The sequence below is a fragment of the Mesocricetus auratus genome, unplaced genomic scaffold, assembly GCF_017639785.1.
Source record: "Mesocricetus auratus isolate SY011 unplaced genomic scaffold, BCM_Maur_2.0 Super-Scaffold_4256, whole genome shotgun sequence".
Classification (NCBI taxonomy): Eukaryota; Metazoa; Chordata; class Mammalia; order Rodentia; family Cricetidae; genus Mesocricetus; species Mesocricetus auratus.
This window is the reverse complement of record NW_024429182.1, coordinates 3,335,743-3,361,966: the sequence shown is the minus strand read 5'-3', so window position 1 is coordinate 3,361,966 and position 26,224 is coordinate 3,335,743. Positions and strand designations below refer to the sequence as shown.

At 41.1% G+C, this 26,224-nt stretch overlaps 1 protein-coding gene across 3 annotated transcripts in view; it reads left to right on the top strand.

The window, feature by feature from the left end:
* Atrnl1 (attractin like 1) overlaps positions 1-26,224 on the top strand; it is a 538,539-nt gene that overhangs the window by 317,801 nt on the left and 194,514 nt on the right. For all 3 annotated transcript variants that reach the window (XM_040742230.1, XM_040742247.1, XM_040742234.1), the window contains exon 27: positions 6,626-6,733. In XM_040742230.1, coding sequence (XP_040598164.1) covers positions 6,626-6,733 — 108 coding nt within the window. The remainder of the gene's footprint in view (positions 1-6,625; positions 6,734-26,224) is intronic.

The following is a 26,224-nucleotide window of genomic DNA, read 5'->3' as shown; positions in this document are numbered from 1 at the left end:
AGGACTTTCTAAGACGCACCTGAAGTGGGTAGCATTATTTCCTGGGCTGGACCCCAGACTGAATGAAAAGGAGAAGGGGTTGTTACTGAGGACAAGCTCCCATCCCTCTGCTTCTAGAGACCAAGGATGCCATATGACCCACTTTCTGGAGCTCAAGCCGCTGTTACAACCCCAGATCCCTTTCATCACAGCAACAGAGCAGGAACTAAAACAGCCATTTTGGTAATACCAACTGAGCAATCAGCGCTATCCAGACAACAGCAAAAACCCTCATTCACTAACATTAATATTTATTTGGGCTCTTAACCTTTTTCACTTTTTCCTTTTATTGAAAATAAGTTATTTACTCATGCAATATATACTCCGATTACAGTTTCTCTTCCCTCTACTCCTCCTAGTTCCTCCCCACCCTTCCAGTTCTGTTCCCTTTCTGTCTCTCATTAGAAAAGGACAGGCTTCTAAGTGATAACAGCCAAGGATTAAAAATAAAATGTAATAAGATGAAACAACAGTCATCACATTGAGGTTGGACAAGACAACTCAGCAAAATGAAAAGAGCCCCAAGAGTAGGCACAGTAACCAGAGCCCCGCTGGATCACAAATACAGGAGTCCCGTGAAGATACTAAACTGAAATCTGTAGTATATACGCAGAGGACCTGGTGCTGACCCGAGTGGGCCCTGCGCTTGCTGTTCAGTCTCTGAGTCCATATGGACCTTTCTCAGTTGATTCAGAGGGTCTTGTTCTCCTGGTGTCCTCCGTCCCCTCTGACTCTTACAGTCTTTCCGCCGCCTCTTCAGCGGGATTCCCTGAGCTCTGAGGGAAAGAATTTGATGGAGAGACTTCCCATTTAGACTCTCCCTCCAGGTAATATACAACTGTGGGTCTCTGCCTCTGTCCCCATCTGCTGACGGAGGAAGCTTCTGTGACAATGACTGAGTAAGACACTGAGCTTTGTGTGTAGCAGAATATTGTTAGGAGTTTGGTTTTCTCCCAGGTCTCTGGGCTATCTGGTCTGTGGTTTCTGGTCACCCAAGCAGTGTTGTGTGTTGGTTCCATCTCGTGGGGTGGGCCTTAGGTCACACCAGGCTTTGGTTGGCTACTTCGGCAGGTTCTGTGCCACCATTGTCCTAGCGTCAAAGGTTTTGTTGGCTGGGTTGGTGTTTGCATTTCTCTTTCGGTAGCCTGAGCAGTGCCGTTCCACACCAAAGACACCAGAATATAGGGGTGAAGGCTCCATGTAGGCACCAGCCCCACTTTTCATGTTCAGTGAGCTGTGTGGATGTTGTCCTGGGCAGCAGTTCCCTACCGTCAGTTTTTGGAAAGCAACCCATTGTCTTAGCAACAGTGTGGTTGTTTGGGGACTTCCATGGGACCCCACTGGCCAACAACTCAACTATATGCAGCTCAGGCCCTGTACTGGAAGCCTTATTTTGTGACAAATGATGGTCAGTTGGGACCCCATATCCCTTATTACCTTATCAGGAATGCCTCCATGTATTGTTAGGGTGTGTCCACTACGCTGAAATGCCCCTCAGTTCCAGCTGTGTCTCACAGCATTCTTCCCTTGGCCCTGTTTCCCCCACCCTATTTGATGCTCCCATTCTTGTCCCCACCCAACCCCAGTCCACCTATAAAATCTATTGTTTCCCCCTCCCCAGGAAATCCCCATGTCCTCTGAAGCCTGAGGCTTGAGTTACAGGCTTTTTACTTTGGGCTACGGTCTACTTCACCCATACAGGTGTTCAAGACTCTACCTCCATACCTTTGACATGACCCACAATTTAGCTGTGTGTTTTAGTGTATATGCTGATGTGTTGTTATCATTTTGTTTGTTATGTTTTCACAGTAGATGTAGAAATGGCCTTCATTCTTGTCTCTCTTCTGGTAGCAACCTCACAATCCATGACATGCGGTGCTTAAATATAACCCTGTGCACCTGAAGAACCCATTTGGAAAATCTATAGTCTGGCTATGGCCAACTGAGGACAGTATTTTTTTTCAAATAATAAATAAAGATTGAGTACATTTTTGACTTTAGTGAAAAGTGTAAAGTTTTACTAAAGCTAATGAATAGACCGTTGGGAAGCCACTGGACATTTTTCTTTTCAAAAGTATATATCAAGCATAGTTACATTGCATAGTTTGAAGAGTGTAGAAGCACAGAAAAGAGTAGTCCAGACGCCTGGAACGAGGCCGTGCATTATGGCAGCCCCCCAGGTGCTAGCATCAGTGTCTAGACAACCAGCTTCAGACAGGAAGAGCAAACGCAGAAGGACCAAGACGGAGTCCCAGCCTTGTGCCTTGCAGACCTGGCGCTGCAAAGCGGTAGGCTACCCTTGTCCCCAGTTCAGTGAAACCGGACAGCAGCCCTCCCTGCCTTTTTCCCGGTAACACTGGGAGGATGGAATCACCAGGTTGCTTGTCCCGTGTGTGTGTGTGTGTGTGTGTGTGTGTGTGTGTGTGTGTGTGTGTGTGTGTGTGTGTGTGTGTGTCCGGTGTTAAGTGCATTTGCGCTAATACTCAACTGCTGTCTCACAAACGGTTGTTCGGTCTGGAATTCAAAAACCTTTGTTCATCAGAATTCGCAACGTCCAGACCAATACATAATCTGTTTGATGACTCCCTTATCTTTTCAAAAATTTCAGAAATATTAATACATTGTGATGACTTTATGAATTTTCTCCAGTTGCATTGGTAGTGTTGGGGGAAAGTAGATGAGGAACAAATATGAAACCTGATGTGAATTTGAAACTCAACCTTTAGAGCTCATCTGTAAAGATGTTCTTGTATATAATATACTACAATGCCAAAGTATGTGTCATAACTTTGAATGGTTAATCATAAATACATAATTTTATAATAATGTATCCTCACCCACATTCCTAGGAAGCAAATTTAGATTTTTTAAAAATTATTTTTATATTCATTCTTTATTTAACAAATGAAACTGAATTTCAACTGAGTGTTTGGGCGTTTGAGAATTAGCTAAAAGTAGATTTTTGCCTTTAAGGGGGTCCTGGCAAAAGTAAGGAGATACAAAGAATTCGTGCTGCACTGATGTAATAAGTGGTTCATAGGAACTGGTGCCGTGTGTGGCCGACGACCTCTGTAATCCCAAGGCACATGTGAGAGTGCTGAGTTTGAGGTTAGCTTCAGCTACATAATGAATTCCAGGCCAGCCTGGCTGCAGTGTAAAACCCTTAACCAAATTAAGCATAGACGGGAGAGGAAATGGGAAATTCTTACTGATTTCAGACTTGGAGTATAATAGGACGTCTGGATGTGATAGGAAGGATATCTGGGGGCCTGAACGTAACAGAAGGAGGTAGGAACTGTGAGAACAGTTGGGGCAAAATTAACTCCAGTTCCATTACTTACACTGTGTCTTTTTATGGTATACTGTCCTAAAATGTATTATAGTCTTGCAGTATTTGAAAGGCAGGTAAGAGGAACTGGGGGAATGACACAGAATTTTAAGTAAGGGGTATTAAGTAGAATTATCTTTATCCATATAAGGATGTATACATCTGATGTATATATGTGTAAAAAGTTGTCAAATTTAGGTCTGGATTTTCAAATTAATTTTTAATTCCTGATGTTATTTTATAGCAGATATTCAATACTAAAGGAATTATTTTGGACAAATCAATGATCTAAAGAACATCTCTTAAATTTTTAAATGTTCTTACCAGCAACATTTGTGACAACATGATTATTATCTATTGTGATGTGATCAGTTTGTTCTGTGGATTTTATTGTTCTGCTGAATAATTGGCAGTAGCAGATCACGTATAAACCAGGTACATCTGCTGTGTGTATTCTTATAGATATACAGATGCTTAACTGCCACACAAACCAGAATCATGAAAAATAACTTTCAGAATGTCTTAAGAAAATATTTTATATATTTTCTCTTGTTTTTTTCTGGTTGGGTTTTATCATTCTTAGTCACAAATGGCAGAGAACCGTTCCAAGTCTAGTTCAATAATGACATTTCCAACTGCCTCATAATGCAACATTTGGTAAAAGGCAGATTAGAAGAGCCGAATGTGTCACCCGTGCTGAGGAAAATGAGAATGAGGTAATTAGTGTGCCATCCTCAAATATGAAATTAGTCCTCAGGTTCAGCACAGTAACACTGAGCCCTCATGCCTGCAGACTCTGTGCTGAGCGCTCTACCGGCATCCCATTCTGTCCCAAGCTCTCAGGAGGAAGACATTAGTCATTCCCATCGCATACAGAGAAAGAACAAGTTGTTTGAAAGCCTCGGCTGTCTGGTCGTGGTCCAGTTGAGAGTGAGGAGTACAGAAGCTGGGGTTGAGAGAGAACAGGTACAAGCTTAGGGCCCAGCACGCATGCTCCACAGATGAGAAAAATGGAGGATTAGTGAGACCCAAACCCTACTGTTGGCATGAAACAGCTACGAATGAAGAGAGCAGCATGCAGGTGCGAGGCCTTCCGACGTCAGAGGCCGGGTTCCTTAGACTGAGGTTGTCAGCACAGTTTGGGCGTATCCTTTGCCATAACAAAACTGAGAAAGTAAGGCATCCAGTTACTAATTGGCCGTGACGATTTTTAAAGACAAGGCTGAGAGCCAGAGGTTAGTGGGAAAGATATTTGCAGTGTTTTCTCTCCCAGTCCTCATGGCCAGAACCCCGATGTGTCTCTTAACAAGATCTGCAGCCCCGCTTGGTGGCCCAGAACAAATCCATTTGGTTCTCTAAAATCAGCTAAACTCAAAGCTCAGAGAGCAAACCTGAGTCTTAAAATATGCTTTGCATTGTACAAATGAAATTTTCATAATCGAACAAGTATCAGTGGCATGATTTTCCCATGTTGCATATTGGTGTTGCTGTCCTACACTTCGTTTTGTTATGCTTGGCTTTGGAGTACTTATCGGTGATGTCACAATTTGTGACAATGAACGTTTATTAATTATACTCTGTAAACCCTTTGTTTAAGAATTCAACAGAGGACAGGTGAGGCTTTCATTGTTAAAAATCCCTATCATAGGACTTATCATTTATAAGCCAAGGAGAGGTAGATAAATGGAGGACACTATTAGTTATAAATACTAAACAATTCTGTTTGGACATAAACTTGAGTCTACATTTTCTTGATGCTTCTTGTGTAGGACGGTTGTGTTGTTGGGTTATGTGTGCAAGGTGGCATCTGTGGCGTTCCACCAAGGACACCCAAGTGCATGCCACCTTCTGCCCCTACCATGGCTCGCTTGTAAAGACGACCCTGTCTGCCTTTGGAACACTCCTGTGGGGAGAGGCACAAGCCAAGGTCTGTTTGTTAACAGCCCTGTATAGTAACACAATGGTGAAACTTTATGAAAGTGGCCCGTTCCATTTTGTGTACCTTTATGCTTTATATTTATTATGAATCCGTTACTTAGACAAAATGTAAGTTAATAAGTTAAACTACTGCTCACTAACGGCTCATTCATTCCATATAATGTCGTCAGGTAGATGCTCACTGTAATTACAAGAAAGCTAAGCCTAAAATTCTGTTTACGCCCTGTGTCATATGTGTTCACGCACAAACGCTAGATAACAAATTGCCTTCCCTTACTGTGTTTGTTCCTCATCTGCAGAGGACAGTTATGAATGATGCATCCCGGGCTGCAGCCATTCAAAGACTGGCAGTTACTGTTTTCACCTAATGCCTGAGAATCTTAAAGATCTCCATAAATAATGAAGTCATTCATTGTGTTTAAGGATTCTGCCTTCTTCACCAATATGATTTTCTCCTCATTTGAAAGAGTATTTAATTGCATTGCCCGTCCTCTTTAATATTTAATAATAATTTTATTAGCTGTATAGGATGAGAGGGGCAAGATCTGTGGTATCTACTGCTGGTCATCAATTTTTTCTTATCATGACTTAATGAATATTATAATTACAAGGAAAGGCAGAAATATAAATTAGCTGGGTAGTTGGCTGTGACTTCAGCTAGGCAAACCCAGCGTCCGCGAAACACCCAGTGGTGCTTCAGAGGCCTGGCGCGGATTCCCTCATACCTTCATAGTCATCTGCATATCAGATAGCGGGCACAAGCTGTGGGTAAAGATTTGAAGATGGTCCGGCACTGTTCCTTCTGCTCCACAGCAGAGGACAGGACTTAACGACTCTCAAAACTTAGTCTTAGTGCTATATGTTCCTTGATCTCTTTTAATGGATTTTGACAACTTTTCATTTTCATCCCTTAAACATTTTCGATAATACTTTCCTTTCTGCTAAGACAAAATGCATGGGTTATTTTGAGTGGGAGCCTGTCCGCGCCTGTCATCATAATAACACATTTTATTTAAGTGGCACCTATCGCCTGAGCTTTCCCAAGGGCTTTTGAGTACATTTTGTTAGGCCTGTGGGTGGAGGTCAAGAGAAGGTTACTTTGTAGCGCCGTACATTTCATACCTCTGTGAAGTCCAACCAGGGCGTGGGGAGCAGGTAATTTTGTCTTTAGCTTTCTAGATGTGTATGTACACAAAACTAAAGGACAAGGATTGCTAAAATTTCAATGCCATTTGTTCAGAAAATGAAAACAGATACTGTTGCATTCGGTGTGTGCTCTTAAGCCTGTTTTAAAACAGATCATTTTTTAACCCCCTCCAGCAACTGCTTCGAGAACGACAGCAGATGGCCAGCCGTCCCTTTGCTTCTGTTGATGTAGCGCTGGAAGTAGGAGTGGAGCACGCAGACTTTCTACGAGGGCCATTAGAGGTAGGAACAGTGGTGCTAAGGGGACCAGTGTGATTTGCATATTTATATTGCCTCTCTAATCTGCATCTGCTGGTGAAGCCACACCGAGTCTGATTATCTGGAGTTGACAAGATTCAGCCACATATGTTACGGTATTTTTCAAGGCACATAGTTTTAATGGTATGACATGAGCTGTAACAGAAGCCACTGGAGAGTCTATTAGCCTAGGCAAGAGTGACAGACTGCTCACCTGGCAGCCTTTGCCTGACAGATCGGAGCTGGAGGAATCTTAGGTAGAGTTACAGAGGAGGAAGCTGAGTGTGCCATATTTAGTCCTCGGAGGACCCCTGTGGCCCCGACTGAACAATTCGCATCCATCTCTATTAGCAAAACTTTAGTGCGAAAGGTGTGTGGAGATGAGCTGCATTTGAATTGCATAGTTTAGCTTTTAAAGTTGAGTGTAAAATATACTGGGCATTTTGATTTGTGGGCATGACGATTGTCACACAGCTTTGTTGCATGTGCAGAATAGAGAGCAATGAAATAAAAAGTGTTGTATGCATTTGAGTGGGATGTTGGACCCTGAAGTAAACCGAAATTATAATCTCCAAAAGGAAAAACTCAGACTGTGAGGGATTGGCATCCCAAACTAGTTGGGGCGTTCTAGTCTAATTGTGTGCTCCCGAGTCTGTGCACTGCATGTGAAGTGTCTAAGACGGAAGAGTAAGAAACTCCAGAGCTGATAGGTTTTATTCTGTCTTCTAGAAATGCCACTGTTTGACTAATTATGCTACCATTAGATTTTCCTTTTCCCAAAGCAAGGAAGGAATTAATAAATAGACTCATCCTAAAACCTAGGTACAAATGTATTTGATTTTGTCTGTAAGGACAAAGTTTTGTTATTGTTAAAAAGGAAACCCAAAGTATAACTCATGAGTAAAATAGGAAGCATTGGTTTTGGGATGTGAGCTAAAAAATGTGTGGTGTGTGTGTGTGTGTGTGAGAGAGAGAGAGAGAGAGAGAGAGAGAGACAGAGAGAGAGAGAGAGAGAGAGAGAGAGACTTCAGTGTGTTGCTTCTATATACTTATCTCCTGCTCTAGGTCCATGGAAAATTAGAGCACTAGGAAAAGTATATATATATACATATATATATACATATATATATACATATATATATCATTGTTTGGAGAGAAATTATAAGGCAGAATGTATAAATTAAATGTATAGCAAATGCTCGAATTTTTAGTCCCATTTAAAATAATGTGATTCTAAAAAGGTTAAAAACAAGCAGAAAAGCCTAGACCATTTAAATCTAAATCTCTGTTCCCTCTGGTGTTACATGTTCATGGCATGGGAAGGAAGGCGGGGAGGAGAGTGCCCGGGGAGGAGCGAATGGCAGCAAGCGTAGCTGCCTCACAGGCTTCGGCCAGAGGCTCCCTGACCGTGTACCAGGTACACACGTGTTGAACACACAGCCTTCTGGGGCTTTCTCCTCCCAAATATTTATTTTCCTCTACATTTTGATTTTTTCTTAACTTTAAAGTTTATGTTTTCGAATTTAAAACCCTCTACCTTCATTTCATCTGTTTATACTCCTAGTTTGTGTTCTTGGCTGAGGTTTTCCTGGTGGGTCCTCCAGCAATCCCGTGTTTGCAATTCCTCGGTGTCCCTGTTTCTATCCTGTTCCTTGTGCAGTGGGCTGTTAGCTTTCTGTCCTCCAGCCCACTCCAAGATTGTTTTCTTGGATGTTTACACTGGAAAACACCTCTGTTCCTCAAGGCTCGCTCCAGCTACTAAGGTGCATGGCGGGGGCGGACACTGTGCAGGACAGAGAGAGAAACCTTTCTCTTTAGAATTCGTTTCTCCACTTCTGAGTATTTCATGTTTCCTTTTCCTGTTTTGCATAGTACCCCATACTTTTCAATGGCCCTCAGAAATGCTTGTTCCCCTCTTTGCATTTCCAGGCCTCATTAGTACACCTTCCTCTATAGCTCATCTCAAGCCAATGACTCGATTTCTGCTTCCAAATCGTAAAAGTAGCCAGAAGCTTTGATGCAGATATCATAAACGAGCTCCTTTATTATAGCATGCTTAGGTAACAGTGGACGCCATTTGCTCTGTCTGTGTTTGATTGCTCCCCTAGTCGCACGGGTTAATATAATTGTGGTAGGCAGAAGTGAACGCTTAGGAGTTCAGGAGCCTGCACGCAGAGCTCTGAGAGAGTCCTGAGCCATGCTCGGCATAGGGTCGTGCTGTCACTCTGCAGGCCTGGCCTGGGAGACTGCTTCTGCAGCTTTCCTGCCCCACAGCAGTGGGTGACGGATCCGTGGGTCTCAGACCACGGCTCTAATGCCTCACTCCTGTGCAGGCTTCCATTTCTTCCACAGAGTGGCTTTCTTGGTGTTCTTGGAGACGTTGGAGGAATTCCTGAATGTGTCCCTGAGATCCGTCAGTTTTCCTTCCCCTTCCATGTGGTCTCCGTGTTTACAGTTGGGGAAGACAAGGAGAGCTTGGCTGCCTTGTGCTCTCCAGGAGTGTCCACAGAGTGCGCTCTGAACCGTGCAGATTCCGCCAACACTGGGATCTGGTGTTTCTTCCTTGTGTTATTGCTCACTTCTCTAAATAACCTGAATGCCTTTATGCTTTCTGTACCACGTCTCCTCAGAAATTTAGCTGCAAGATATCAAAGTGAAAAATAATTACATGCTAGCTCCCATTTAGCAAATCCATTTTATCAGGGATTGAGTTTTAATTATAGAAGTATAGTATATTTCCGATTGAGCTATTATTCACATAATTTGCAGTCCGCCCTCTTTTAAGTATATAATCTATTGTTTTTAGTATAAACATGGAATTGCATAGTCATTTCCCAGATTAATTTCTAATATTCCCATTTGCACACACCCCCATCCTCCCCCTGCCCCCAGACATCATCTCTTGCCCTAGGCAACTGCTAATCCATTCATTCCTGTCTTTCTATGTTCATTTTTCCTATTTGAGGCAATTTGTATATATAGAATCATAAGATACATGGTTTCTGATCCCCATCTTTCACTAAGCATTGCAAATTGGGCATCCATCTCTGCTGTGGACTGTTAGTAACTAGTTCTGTTTTGTTACAAGTTATCCTGTACTGTGTGCAGTCCAGGCTGGTTATACAATCCTCCTGCCTAAGCTTCCTGAGTATCTAGAGTACAGGAGTGGACCACCATGCTCAGCTCCCCTGCTTTTGTTTATAGAGTTCCTCAACTAATAAACTGTTTTTCTTTGGGAATAATCTTGATGACACTGTCATAAATACTCTGTAAAATGCAGACTTCACATTTGCTAAGTCCAAGATTGGAATCACTGGGCAGTGAAGTTTTACAAACTCTTGTAAAGACTCTGTCTGCGTTAGAAGATATAGTTTCCCTTTTGAAAAAATCATTGATCTTAAATGGAGAGCTTCTTCTCCTGATGTATGTTCGTTTCTGTGGCAACCACGATGTCTGGATTATTGTAGCTCTGCAGTGTGTTTGGAATCAGAAAAGGCAAGTCCTCCAACTCTGCCCTTTATACAAACACCTTGGCTCTTATTGTCCCTTGAAATTCCATGTAAACTCTGGGATCAGGTTTCCTTTTCTGCCGAGAAACACTGCAAGTCTGATAGATATTTTTAGAGCGTACACTGGCTATTTGCTCTTCCTGTAAAAGTAAACATCCGAGTTGCATCTTGTCTCGGCAGCTTGGTGCAAGTTTCTTCCTTCAGTGTCCTTTAGAGAATTAGAGGCAGAAGTAGGGTTTTTAAGATTATATTTCATTTCCTGTTTGCTCTGCACTTTATAATAATTGCTACTAATTAGAAACTTTCTAGCTGTGGTTTATTTATCATTATTGCAGAATAGTGACAGCTGCTTCAAATCCCTCTTTTTAAATACTTGTAGCAACACAATGTGGTTTATTGATTTGCTTACACAGCTAATTGTGAAACCTGAAACCATTGTGAAATCACATTACAGGTTTTAGATGAATCTGAAAACCAAAGTGCTTAAAGTTATTGTGAAAGGTTTTTCTTAAAGTTCAGTGTTAAAATCCAACACAGTGCCACAGGACAGTGGGCTATTGGTTTATTAAAGAAATATTGACTATTTATAATGTGGTTAGTTAAACAATGGGTTTGTATTAATTAAATTGACTCTTAGGTGCATTCTTGAGATTCACGTCTATATGGGCAGGTGAAAATGTAAGGTAGATGATTATCTTTTATTTACCTGCTGTACCACAGCTGGGGTAACTGTGCACTGCTATTCACCACAGCTGGGGTAACTGTACACTGCTGTACATGAGCTCACACATTTTGTAAGTTATTTAAATACTGAATCTTTAGTGGACTTTAACAGTTCAAAACCCTTTTGATTAAAAGACAAAATATATTCTATACATAATTACTGTAAATCAGGTATTAGTAAATTTGAATCCTGTTTTATATTACCAGGAAAGTTAATATCTACCGTTCAATCTAATGAATACATCTAGAATATGAATTTACCGGTCAACACAATCTGTTACTGGTCTCACGGATAAAGGATTGTTTTGTGGTCATTGTTTGATATGTGGCATCTATTTGTTGTTTTTCTTCCGCATGTTGTCAAGTAACTGTGACTTCTAATATTAAAAAATCCCATGACTGTACATGTCCAGTGATGTCAGTTAAATGACACCTTAGAATTTTTTTATATAAATTCAATTTGGAAAAATTGTCATTCAGTTTACATCTGAGAGCTTAAATTGGTTGTTTACTTCTCCCTGTTAAAACAAACATCCCAGTGTGTCTCAGCAGTTCAGTGCTAATTTCTTCCTTTGTTGTCTTTAAGAACAGGAGAGATTTTTACAGTAGATTCTGTGGAATGCTCCCTCCGTGCCAGGCTCTGACTGAGCGAGCACTGGAGGACGGACAGGGAGTACAGTGGAGAACCTGTCCCCGTGGGGCCCATACCCCAGGAGGAGAAAGTGAGTTTTTGAATGTGGTGACAGGTGTTAATACGGTGCCGAAGGGAAAAGCAGGAAGCAGCAAGGCGTGGGATTGGGCGTGCTCTGCAGGGTGGGAGAAGGCGTGGTGTGGACAGAGTAGCAATCAGATGAGATGGACTAATTCTCACTGTGCACAGTCTCCAGTGTGGTCTTAGGTCCACCTGACTTGCCAGGTTCGTACCTAAGAAGGGGGAGTGTGGATTGAGAAGGGGCAGGTAAAGACGCTAAGAAAAAGACAGAGACACAGGATGGAGTCAGGAGGGCAACACAGTGAATGCTGGACACCCCAAGTTTATTCTTCACCATTCTTATATACCCCAACCAAAAAGGGGAACATGGTGTCATGTATACGGAACAAGCAGACTTCCTTCCTTAATTCCCCAAGCATTTGGTAACCACAATTCAAACTTAATTTCTCATTTTCTGACCTTGAGGGTCAAGAGAATTCACACCTCAGACCAAGTCTGTTTTTGTTTAGGTAAGACACCCAAGGCCAAGATCAAACATCCTACTGTAGCCACGCCTTAGACCTTAAGGTCTTATGTCTTACTAAGGACAGTTTTGAACTCTCTGACCTTGAGTCAAGATGAAGCAGGGGCCATCTTTATGGGCCCCAATGGTGTAGAATATCACAGTCAAAGGATAGCATCCAGGAGGCACCCCGCCTAGCAAGCCTGTGCAGCAGGCACTCATAGGATTCCCATGTCGGGAGATGACCGTGTGTCCTGTAGACAATTTCAAGACCCTGATGCTCCCAGTAAAGAGAAAGCCAGTGGCCAATGTGTGCTCTGAGAAGAATGAGGTGTGCTGGAGGCTTCTAGCCGAACTCTTCCTCTTGTTGATGGAGAACCTTGGAGAGAGCTGCCTCCGTGATGCTCCCCGGGCAGCAGACACGGAGACTTGGACAGTTTGCTCGGTTCAGACTGAAGAATAATCTGGGCAGGAGGGGAGAGAAAGGAAATGGAGGGCAGCCGGTAAGGGCACCCTGGGCAGCTGGAGCTCAACTCCACTGGGGAAACAGAGCCAGAACAAAAGCCTGTGCCACAGGCTGATGCCTGCTGGGGTGATGGTACTGAGACCTGTACTTACCCGCAGCAGTTACCAAATGAACAGTGCTCCCTTGGAGGCCACCAAAGCCTCGGGTGAGGAAATGGGGTTGGGCCATTAGATGCTTGGGTGGAACCCAGCTCGGCCCTGCTAGTCGGAGTGAGGGTGAAGCAGCTGGGTTCTTTAGATGTCTGCAGGCCAGTGCTGGTGGTGGCAGGAACAGAGCAGTGACGCTACACTTCGTAAGATGTGGTCAGGCTCTGAGCCACAGTAGCTGTTCTGAATGTGATTGCCCAGTTAGGTGTGGTGGTGAGTCCACGGGAGTCCTTCTTACATCCCCCGTGACTCCTGTGCGTTTGGTGACACATTGCCTGTGTCACCACGATGAGGAGCAGTCCCACAGCTTCCTTGTGCTGAAAGGGATAAACTAAACCCAAAGACTTCACTTCTAATAATAATTTAGGAACGATGGGGCCAGACCCTACTCAGCCCCTGCTTTAGCAGCCGTGACAGGCTACAGAAAAGGCACGTAATAAACTGATCACAAAGAAACTCCAGACCCCCCCATCCTCCTAAATACTTGGTTCCTGGTAACTGTCTATCCACAAAAGAAACTCCAAGCCCCCCCCCCCGTAGTCTCCAGGATACAGTTATGAAAACTATTGGTATCTATGTACAACAGGCCACCTGCAAATAACAAGACAGAGCCATAGAACCCATGGAATGTTCCCTCTCAGCACCGACTAATGAGAATAATTGGTATGCAGGTATCTCATGCCAAAATATGACTTTGAAAAATTCTCCCAATTGTTCCCAAATGTCAAGCAATCAGATACCAGCCCATACCTACTGATGTAAATCCTATAACTTTCATCTTTAAAGCCTAGCAGTAAACAGGGAAATTCACTCCCTCTGGAGGCTGCTGTGTCAGCTTGCTCGGCAGGGTCCCTCCCGTGGTTGGATGAGCAATTAAAACCTTGTTTTTGCAATTTGGTGGGTCTGTCTCCCTGGTGGTCTCTGGGGATTTTGCAACTTGGGCGCAACAGTACATACTCACAAGTAGTATAACACATGCTTTTCTAAGTAAATGGCAGAAACGTGGAAAAACACGTTTTCTTCTTTTAGCTTCTAGACTTGATGTCACAGAAGAAATACAGTATTTTGTCACAAACAAAGTTATTCACAGTTATTAGGTTAAAATGAAGTTGAAAACATATTTCCCTGTTCCCTTCTTTTTAAGTTAATTTACTGTATGTATATGGGTGCTTTGCGTGCTTGAACGTCTGTGCGCCACACACCTGCCTGGTGACTAGGGAGGACAGGAAGAGTATTGGGTCCCCTGGAACCAGAGTTAAGGACAGTTTTGAGCTACCATGTAGTTGCTGGGAATTGAACCTGTGTTCTCTGGGAGAGCAGGGCCTTCTCTCCAGCCCCTCCCCATTCCTTTTGAGTGGTGACCAATAGACAGCAGTTAGGTTGTCTTTTCGTTTGCTTTCAGCATTTCTGCCGAACATTCTTTTTTTTTTAATGTTTTAATTTAAATTAGAAACAAGCTTGCTTCACATGTCAATCCCAGCTCCCTCCTCCTCCCCTCCTCCCCCACACCCTTCCCCTCCTTCTGACCCCCTACCCAGTCCCCATTTTGCTCCCCTTTTAAGAAACCTTACATATCATGGAAGATTTCCCTATGATGTCACACTCTCTTTTTAACTAATTAGCTATAATTACTTTTAGCCAAATACTCTCACTTCTCTTACTGCAGCACTGACAAACTAGGAAACACTTTAATGACTTTAAGGACCAACCTTAAAAGGTCTGTTAGCTAATTTATGAGGTGGTATATTTGGATTACTCCATATACATATCGATGTATCCCTTTCCATAATCGTGCACACACAGTGCTCTAAGAAGGAAAATGTAAACATAACAAGAAAATGAAAGAGTCTGAGCTCTTCTTCTCTTATGACAACTGACTTCACATGTGTCCAGTGCTCAGAGCGTTACCACTTGTCCCAAGTCGTGTTTCCAAGCAGACATTGCCATTAGGAGACGGGCGGGTGGTTTCTGTTACCTTTAACCCACAGTGAGGGCCTATAGGATGTGTTGTCAACATTTAGTGCTTGGGTGTATAGTGGGCATGCATCCAGGGCAGTCTAAATCATATAAATAGGTATACAAATGCCACAGGAAGAAACCTGCCGTTGGTCTTCCTGGGTCATAGAGAAAAGTGAAATACTTAATTTGAGTTTTAAATGGTCTTTTTCAAGATTGATTCGTATACCTCACCAGTCTGACTGAAAGCATTAAGCCAGTCTTATTACAATAAAGAATCCCATAAGATAATTAAAACTGATAGCTAAATCAGTAAAGTTACACAATAGAAAATAAATATCCAACATTAAGCAACAGTTCTCTATACACCACTACTTAATTTGTTGAAAAATAAGGACAAAAATCGCATTCATACTAACTACAAAAGATATCCAGGAATACATTTAAACAAGGAAACAGAAGACCTCTGCAGTGAAAATTATAAAACACAAATGAAAATAAAGAAGGCAAAAAAATTAGAAATATCTACTGTGTTCCTAGAGTAGGAAAATTGATTTTGCTAAAAATGTCTGTATTATACAAAATGATTCAGATTCAATGAAGTCCCATCAAAATTTTAATTGTACCTTTTTAAAGAAATAAAACAAATATTTGAAGGCATATGTGGAAGTACTGAGGATGCTCAAACCACTAATTGAATTTTGAGCAAAAACCAAAGCCATAGGCATCACAATACCTTAACAATGGGGTCATCGTAATGAAAACAGCATGGTTTTATCGTCCAGTCCTACGTAACCCAGTACAATAACTGAGAAATGAGAGATAATCCCCACATCTACATCCTGCTGATTCTTGACTTTAAAATCACCACATGTTGTAAACAGAACAATTATGCCCAGTAAAAATGGTTCTTCAAAACTGGATATTCACCTGCAACAGAATTAAATTTTGCCCATATCACTAACTCTCTCCAGAAGCAACTCAAAGTGGATCAAAGGCTTAAATGCAGTACCTGACACCACAACACTGACACAGGAAAATAGAGAGAGCATCGGTATAATCAGGGATGGTTTGGATAAGTCTCCCAGGCAACAGAAGACAGGGACAGCGGTGCAGTGTCCAACTACGTCCAACTAAGATGCTGCTGAGTGACAGATAGTCCAGCACAGAGTGAAGAGTCAGACTCGCCCTCCATGTGGGACACCTCAGATTATGCGTCTGACACAGAGTCAATATTCAGAATATATGAAAGACTGAACAATGAAAGTCCTTCAAATCCAGTCTAAGGGAAATGAACTGACGGTGTGTGACTAGATGGTCCCTCAAAGAAGAAATTCAGGTTGTCAACAAATTTATGGAAAAAAACTCAAATTCATTGGTTGTTAGCAAAGTAAAAATCAAAATTAATGATATCTGAACTCACCCTGGTTAGACGAACTTTAACCAGAAAGACTAAAGATGACAAATGTTTCTCAGAATATAAAAAACTCCTTTAATGCTATTCATCAGAATTTAGTGTAATGTAATGTAAATTAATACAATTTCTAAGTGTTTGTTAAATATGAAGAATAGATCTTTAGTCCCAGTGTACTCCTTACGTGCCCAATGGAATATCTGCATTTCAGATGCATTCATGCCCCCATGTAGTATTGTCTATAATACCAACACATGGGATCAACTTTGGTACATGTCAATAGATGAGTGATGAAATGAGGTATGGATATGAGAAAGAAATCAGCCTTAAAACTGATATTCTGCTATTTGTATCAAATTGAATGGAACTCAGATGGATTTTGTTAAATGAATGAACTAAGCAAGACACCAAAAAAAAGCCAATGTAATTTTTTATATGTGAAACTGTAAATGTATTTAAAGTGTAGAGTATTGGAAGAGTTAGAAATGGAAGAATTGGAATTGGAAGATAGGGAGCTTGGATTAACAGTCACCAAAGCACAGAGTGACAGAAGCAGAGTGGTGTGCTATTTTTATTAATTATGCATTTTATTAATAACAAGTTGAGGACCTTGAAGACTCAGCATACAGCGGTGCTTATAAGATGAAAGCAGGGCATGCAGAGTGGCTGAAGATACCTTCCCTGAAGACCAGCAGCTTGAGTTTGAGCCTTGACACCCTCGTTGTCTTCTTGCCTCCACTTGCGTGGACATGCACACATATACATACATACATACATACATACATACATACATACTGACATACATATATACATACAGACATACTGACATACACACTGACATACATACACACTGACATACATACACACATACATACACAGATACATATACATGTATACATATGCATATTTGCTCACTGAGATAGATTGTAATTTTGAAAGAAGATGAAAACCTTAATTGCCCTGACTTGGTTATTGCACGTTATGTACATATAAACTGTCCTAGCTTCTTTTCTATTGCCATAATAAAGCAATACCATAGCAGTTTGTAGAAAGAAATTTATTGGGGTTCACACAGTTTCATAGCATTAAGAGTACATGACCATCATGGCAGAGAGCATGACAGCAGACAGGCAGGCATGGTTCTGGAGCAGTAGCTGAGAGCTTCTATTTGGTCCACAGGCTGCAGGCAGAGAGGAAGAGACTGCCTGGCATGAGCTTTTAAAACCTCAAAACCCACTCCAGCGATACACCCCCTCCATCAAGAACACACCTCCTAATCCTTCCCAACGGTTCCACCAGCTGAGAACCAAACAGTCAAATGTGTGAGCTTTGGGGGCCATTGTCCTTCAAATCACCATATACCCCATAAACACGTGTAGATGCAATAATAAAGCAAAGTGCATGTGAGCAAAATGATTGAAAATATATGTTATACCTGCATCTTATTGGGAGGTCATTAGAACAGATTAACAGTGCTTGGGTAAACCAAACTGGATTCCCATCACTCCCACTCACTCTCTGATAACAGAGAGCAGATTGCATTTACTCAACAAAGTCCTACATGTGGAACAGTAAGTTCAACTTCTAGCAAAACTAACATTGATTAGCATAGATTCTTGACTACTCTTAAAACAGATAAATTAATATTGGCATCAGTTAATACAGATTTGCCAGTAATAGCAATAGCCAGTGATCATATTTCTTAGTTTCTTGTCAGAAATTTTATCTTGGAGCAATTTTTTGCCTCCGTAGTTAGCTGGTTTCTGTTTAAATGTTTTATTAGGCTATCATTTCCTAACATTAAATTTGTTTCCTTTAATGTTTTTTATCAAGTTTCATATGGTATGTTATTAATTTATTTGAAGTTTTTCTTCCATTACACACATTAGTAGATCATTTCCTGGTATATATACACAATGTAATAACTGTAAGAATTCCATAAAATCTTATTAAATCAAATGCATACTTTTATGAAATAAGATATAAGATATTAGAAATGTAGAACTATATTGTATCAATATATGTAGAAGATAAGAAACTATGCCGGGGGGGGCGCATGCCTTTAATCCCAGCACTCGGGAGGCAGAGGCAGGCGGATTTCTGTAAGTTCGTGGCTGGGCTGGACCGACAGCCTCCAAAACAATACAGAGAAACCCTGTCCCATAAAAACAAAACAAAACAAAACAAAAGAAACTAATGTTAAATTAACATCATGTCCTCTCATAGCATGCTTTCTTGAAAAATAAAGTATCCTATCCAGGAAGCTCCCCACCACCACCTCTGCTTCTCTTTGCCCATGTGATGAGCAACCTTGTTCACTGGGCACTCTCTACCATATAACCAGATCAGGCCATGCAGCCATGATCTGGCTCCTCTGAAAGCAAGAGGAGAAAACTTTCCCTCCTGTAAGTTGCTTGCCTGGGCTGTTCTTTCCCAGTGAGAGAGCGGTGACTAACACTCATACCTCCATTTCACCCAGCGAACACAATTCTTATTCTTTATTTCAGAAATCAGTGACTGGGTAACTCAGGGGAAAACTAATAAGAAACGTTAATTTAAGGTGACAAAAGGATTTCTATACAATAACGACGTCCCAAAGAAGTCTGGAGAGCACACATTTTAGCATAGACAGTTATGTTGTGATGCATTTATGTAATTGTTCTTCATCAGTAACAACGTGAGAGTCAGATATTGGGGTAAGAACCTGAATGATCAGAGAAGTCTGGAGAAGCAACCAGTGAATGCCTCTCTCTTTCATTCCTTGATCCAGAAAGACCAATACCCTCTCTAAGCCCCGCCCTACTACTTCCTGTCTGTCTATCTGTCCTCAGTCCTCCAAAATTTCATGGTTAATTTTGGTCAGCTAGTAGCTATCTCCGTTCTCTGACTCAAAGCAAATTTTTATTGGCAGTCTTGTGAGCGTCAGAATGTGATTAAAATATCACAAAGCATTTGACCCCTTTTGTCCAACTAAAAAGTGAATGTCTTAACACTGACACAAAAAACTATATACAATAACAACAATTATCAGGTAAGAATTACATTCACAATGTCCAGTACATTTGCATTTGGCAGATTCAGAGAAAATATTCTATTATCTATCCTATCTTAGTGAGGCCGCCATTTTCTACCTAATTCACTCTCAATCCTAATCTGTATTGCCAACCCAACACTACCCTTTTATGTCTCTCAGACCTATATACGTTACACCTCTTTTTGTCAGTTTCTTTTCTGAATTTGGTAGCAAGGAAAACTGTATAATTATAACTATCTCATCTTGAACATCCATCAGAGACCCAAAAGAATAAACTATTACTTGAGTAAACAGGAAGTGCAGAACAAATAACTTCCAAAATTATAGAAATGACAGAAACAGTTGACTGTCTGGTTCCCCTGTAACATTGTGGCATTCCCGTGAAGCAGGACTTTTGAAGGATGGTCCTACCTTGTCTTGGAAAAGTTCAACATGTGCTTTTCTCCTTGCCCTGCTTGTACAATTTGGACTGCGCATTGTCAGCAGTTGACATAAGGGCAATTTATTGCCCAGTAGCTAACGTTTGCCACAAAGAAAGAAAACTCCATATGGAGTTTCTTGGATGCCCATCATCTTCTCTGAAGTAGACTGGTGCTGCCAGAAGCAGACATGTCTCACTGTCATATAAAACCTGATGTTATTAGTACATCTTAAATGCCATGTCCTTTATTTAGGTTTCTAACATACACCTTTTTGACCTTGAAAACATACCAATGTGACTACAAGTTTGTTTGTTATAGGTGACTACTAACTTGTATTTCTTTTTTATCCTAAATAATGTGTAATGTTAACTTTTAAGGACTAGAAATTTACATTGCATTGTTAAATGAGCTTCATAGATACGATGCCTTAAACAAGAGTAAAATCGTGTACAGGGTGTTCTAACAAAAATAACCTTAAATTTGTATCAATATACAAAAACACCTTAAGCAAGAATTGAAGCATATATAGTATATAAAAAATAACCTTAGATTTGAATCAATATACAGAAATCCATACCAATGTAAAATATTTAATGTTAGTCGTTGCTTTTTTAGTTCAAAAGTAGATTTAATAATCTACCCTTTTATCCTGTCATCTCTATGTCTCTCCCCCTTTTTTTTCTTTTTCAAAATAAGATCCCTGAATCTAATTTCCTTTGTTCTGCTTTTTTCTTACCATGACTAATAACTTTCTTTTCTTCTTCAAACATTTTCTGTAAGGTGTCTACATCCGAATCAGCTAGTAAAATATCGTCCTGATAACTGTAAAAGTATACATCGAAGAAACTTTATGAATTAGCTCTAGTGGCTGTTATACAAAATATTGACACAAAGTAGTGTAGGGAGGGATGTTAGGTGCCTGAGCTGCTGACCACGCCTGGGCATGGCTACAGGTGAATATGGATGTGCGAAGTAAAGGTCTATGCATGGGAGACCTATGCTCTCTTTATGGGGTTCCAGTCAGGTCTTGGAAGCCACTGAGACCAACCTGTGTTGACTGTTTCTCTTGTAAGTACCATCCCACAATAAATAGTCACCCATGCAATTTCTATTTCAGTGACAAGGTAGGGCTGTTTAACATTCCTCATGGAAGAGCTTTCCACTGATACTTTTAACTGGTAGGACTTTGGTTCTTTAGAAAGGTTAGCAGTTATTGTGCCCTGTTTATGCACAACCTGAATGGTTGGTAACTGTTCTTGATAATACCTTTTAGTGTTTTTCTCAGAAGCATATGTTAATTTATGGTTTGCTTCTGAGATTGGAGAAATGTTAATCTGGGTTTTCCATTGCTGAAGGAAATCATATTCCCATAAATTCATTGCTATGTCAGCCACATGTTGGTTTAATTTTCCTCTCTCTCTTTCAGACCCTATACATTTGACCCATCTTGCACTTTGTTTTTCCTGAGGTAAATGTCCAATCTCTAGAACCTGAATATTACCTCCTGAAGAGGCCAATTTAGATGCCAAAATATTTCAATGCCATTTATTTGTATTTTGACTTTGACATTTGATCATTTATCGACATTTGCCAAAATACTTGTTTTATTGTCTCTGTCTCTCCTGAAATTTTTGTTTTATCAAATGAAGCTGTTCTGTCATCCAGAACAGTATGGTTTTTCACAACAGGCATTAAGTTTCTAATTGCTCTGTGGAGGAGTTTCCCTAATGCTGACAGGGAATGATTGAGCAAAATTTGACATGGGGGCCTTCCAGAGTCCCCCTGAGGTATTTCCCAATGACATTGGTCACCTTGCCTGCCCCATATGAATCTGTATTCATTAGTCCAATATTGGTCTTTGTCATACTTTCTACACATTCCAGAAGACAGGGACATTATATTTGGGTTTTCTCTAGAGAAAACATTGCTCTTAGAAACACCTTGCCTACAATATGTTTTTCAGATGACCTGTTTTTACCACAATTAAAACATCTAAACTTTTGATTTTTCTTACAGTTTTTAGAAATCACATCTCCTATCCAAGTATCATCATCAATATGAGGTGCAATATCAGCTGTGTTTCCAATCCATTCATCTATTGGTGCTGATCTTGCCTTTAATGGCCTAATTACCTTTTTACATTCTTAATTAGCATTTTCAAAAGCCAAAGGTTCAATAAATGTTTGTCTAGCTTCTGGATCTGATACTGTATTTACAGCTGTAGTCAATCTTTTCCAAAAGTCAGTGAAGGCTTCTTTCAGGCCTTGTGTAATTTTTGTAAATGCCTCAATTGTCTTTCCCAATTCTTCAACCCTGTCCCAAGCATTCAAAGCTTCTGTACAACCCAGAGCCAAAGTGAGATTATCAAATGTAATCTCTCTTTGCAAATCAGCAAACATGGCCTCACCATTAAACTGTTCTTGGTGGATTTTCATGCCTCTAGCCCTGCTTCATTGTTATCTGACTCTAGCTTCATCTCTTCAGCATGTTTCCCCCTGTAACTGAGGACCAGCTTCCGATACTGCTGTTACTAAATCTTTCCAGTCTTATGGAACAATTCTCTTCCAAGTGCCCCATGATTTTTAACATCCTTTCCACAAAAGCTGAATGCATACTATATGAATCTATTGCTCCCTTAAATCTCTTCAAATCTAACATTCCTATAGAATCCCAGTTCTCTTCTGAATAGCCTTAGGGATGCCTATCATCTGGTGGTCATTCTTGAATTGTAACCAGATAAATTAAGGTTGGTTCTCTAATAGCATTGGGCCGCTCCTCTTCAGTTTCATAACGCAATGGTGCAGTAGGTTCTGCCCTAAAATCCTCTGTCTGTGTGAATATTTTTTTTCTTAGTTTCATCAATATGTCTTTCTAAGGATTGTATCTTTCCTATCTTTTTGTATTTGGATCCTGTTAAGAGAAGCTTTCCTTGAGAGGAGCCTTCTTGCCCGCCTGGTTCCAGATCGGCATCAGTCCCAAATAAACACACAGGAGGCTATATTAATTATGAAGCTGTTGGCCTTGCTTGTTTCTTACTGGCTAGCTCTGCCTTAAGTAATTACCCCATAATTGTTAATCTAAGTATGTCTCTTACCAGAGAATAGTTCCAGGCTTCCTACCCCCAATGGCGTTACATGTTGACTCTCCTGTGTTTCTCCTACCCAGAATCCTCCTGGATTCCTAGCCCCTCCTATCTAGGTTTTCTGTTGGCCAGACAGTACTTTATTGACAAATGCACAGGCAAATAACAGGACTTCCCCAACATCTCCTCTTTTCTGTTTAAACAAAAGAAAGGTCTTAATTTTAACATAGTCAAATTGTATATGACAGAACAATTATCAAGTAAGAACACAGTTACAACATTTTGTCTATTAACATTTAGCAAGATCTAAAGAAAATATCATCCATCCCATCCTTGTGAGTCCAAAGTCCTATATGTAGCTTATCTTTTATCATAACTAAGGAAAACTGTAATTATAACTATCTGTCTTCAACTCCATCAAAGACCACAGAAGGATAATATATAAACATTAGGATTGACAGAGACATCTTACTGCCTGGACAGTCACCCTAAGTTCCTCTGTAATGTTGGGGCATCCATCTTCAGCACATAGGCCACAATGTGTCTGGAACACTTCTCAGCAAAGCAGGAAATTTCAAACTGTCCATCTGCGTTGGCAGTCTGTCAGTCATTTTTCTTTGTCCTGCAGAAAGTCTCGTAGACTCTTCATGAAGCAGGAACCCTGTAAGACTGAGTTCAGTAGTCACTTTTCTGTGGGTCCTGCATGTCCAGATTATACAACAACAGTCAAACTGTCTAGGCAAGAGCAGTTTCTTGCCCAAATGGCTAATATTGCCACGTTGAAAGCAAACTCCATAACGAGTTTCTTCGATACCCATTTTCCTCTCAGACATAATTGGTGCTGCCAGGAGCAGACATTTCTCATTGTCAAGAAAAACCCTAAACCATTTAAAATGCCATTTTCTGATGGTCTTTGAGAGGTTTGAAGACTGTCTCAAATACATCTCTATATATCTAGAAAACCTAACTTACCTAACTGTAAGATCTGACTCTTATAAGTAACTATCTATAGCCTGTATTCAATTATGCATTACGTTTTAAAAGATCAGTATAAGCACAATACTTAATCAAGAGGAGAAATATACATATCACAAATTTGACCTTGAATTTGTATCAATAAATGAAAAACAATACCCATACCATAATTCCCCTTTTTACCATTAAAAGGAGATTGGTTGTGATCATTAACCAATTATAAACAATCCCATTTAAATGAAAACAAAGATTTATAAACAAGATGGGAATTGGGACGTCGCTCATTCCAAACTGCTTCCTGCTGGAAGGGGGCGTTGTTCATACCATGGGGATCATGACAAAACTCAGAAACCTGTATAAGTCCATATTTTCGGGGTCTGTAAAGCTGCATCATCTTAACTGTTTCGATTGTTGGAACACCTGGTCCACTGCTTCCGGGGGTCTTGGTTCGTCAAACCACAGAAGCCTGGAAGGAATCCTTAGCTTTTCATTTTCTGTAGAAACATAAATAAAAACTCCTTTTCCAAGTAACATATCCTTACACTTAAATTTTGAAGTCAAGGCATTTTTAAAAGATAGAAGTTGGATTAATTCAGCAGCATTTATAATCAAGTGTACTTTAGCAGCAGTTCCTTCCTGAGCAAGCAAAAAACTGAAAAACACAATAGCGTACAGTATCCAGACTCTCTGTGTATTTTCCATCTTTACGTGGCTTATTAATTTATCTATTATTACTTTATTTATTTTACTTTTATTTATTTTTCTTTGAGACAGGATTTCTCTTTGGAAATCCGCCTGCCTCTGCCTCTGGAGTAAATCTTACCGGCGTGCGCCACCACAACGCCGGCTTTTGTATTTATATACCACTTTGTCATTTCATTTTCTCTCTCAATCTCACGTATATTTTTAAGCACACTGTAAACCTTTAAAGGTTTTGTTCATCCAAGTCTGACTTTACTGTAAATCCTTATGTTTTTCTGACCACGTGTCTTATCTGTAAAACCGCGGCTGTTTTAAACTGCCGGTTTTTCCGTCAAGATGGAGGGCGTAATTGTGACTCTAGCTTACCGCCTCAGTCCATGCTGACATCCAGCAAAAGCTGCCACTTTCAGCTGTACGTACACCCCTTTTAATTGTTAGCAGAGTCACTTAAAACAACCTTGCTGTTTGTTTTTTTTTCTTTTTATGCCGAGTCAGGAAGACTCCGGGAGGCGAGCCACGTGAATCTCGGCTTGTTGATAGCAAAACAGAGCACAACTGAGAAAATGCTGCTACCAAAATTCTGTGCTTCTCTCCGTTCTTCTGTTTCTAAAATTCCTTTAAACCTTTTGTTGTTTTGCGTGGAAATTCAATCCCACTCCTGACAACCATTATGTTAAGAGAAGCTTTCCTTGAGAGGAGCCTTCTTGCCCGCCTGGTTCCAGATCGGCATCAGTCCCAAATAAACACACAGGAGGCTATATTAATTATGAAGCTGTTGGCCTTGCTTGTTTCTTACTGGCTAGCTCTGCCTTAAGTAATTACCCCATAATTGTTAATCTAAGTATGTCTCTTACCGGAGAATAGTTCCAGGCTTCCTACCCCCAATGGCGTTACATGTTGACTCTCCTGTGTTTCTCCTACCCAGAATCCTCCTGGATTCCTAGCCCCTCCTATCTAGGTTTTCTGTTGGCCAGACAGTACTTTATTGACAAATGCACAGGCAAATAACAGGACTTCCCCAACAGGATCCAACATCAAACAACTAAAACATGACTTACCAAACGGATAATGACGATAATTGGCATTATGTCAGTCCCAGCGAAGTTGATCTCTTTCATTTCATTGTTCCCTTTTTCGAACCATCCATTGTGGAACCAAGAGAGACCCGACTCTCCACATCATAGTCTTGTTTCCCATTTCGAACTTGGGGAATAACTTCACTTTGTTTTTAATTAAACTAACCCCCCCCCCCAAGACTTTCCAGGTGGGAGGCTGGCCATTGCCGCATAGAATGCCTGGCCAGAGAGCACATGCAGGGCATAGCCTGACTAAGGGCAGCTGTAGCTGCTCCTGGGTGCCTGGGGGCTGAGAGTTTGTGGCGGTCACAGCACCAATAAAAGCCCGGTCGTGTGTCTAGGTAGCTAACCTAGTGTGGCAGCAGCCCTCAACCCTCAGGGAGACAGAGCCGGCCACTGGAAAAGTGGACTCGGGACTGTGTGCAAGCAGGCCGTGGGGCACAGGGAGGGCAGGGAACCGACCGCCTGTCGGCAGAGCCAGCCAGTGGCGGGTGGCTCATGGAGCCCAGGTGCCTGTGGAGTTTGTGGCTGGGAATGGCGTTAGCTGGGGCTGTTGTAGAGAGGCTGCAACAGGAAAATTGCCGACTGTCTCAGAGGGCTTGGTGAGAGGGAGGAAAGGCCAGCTGCAGGATAATTGCCCAGAGTGGACGCCAGCCATAGACCTGGGTTGCTCACGACAATCATTAAGGAATTCAAG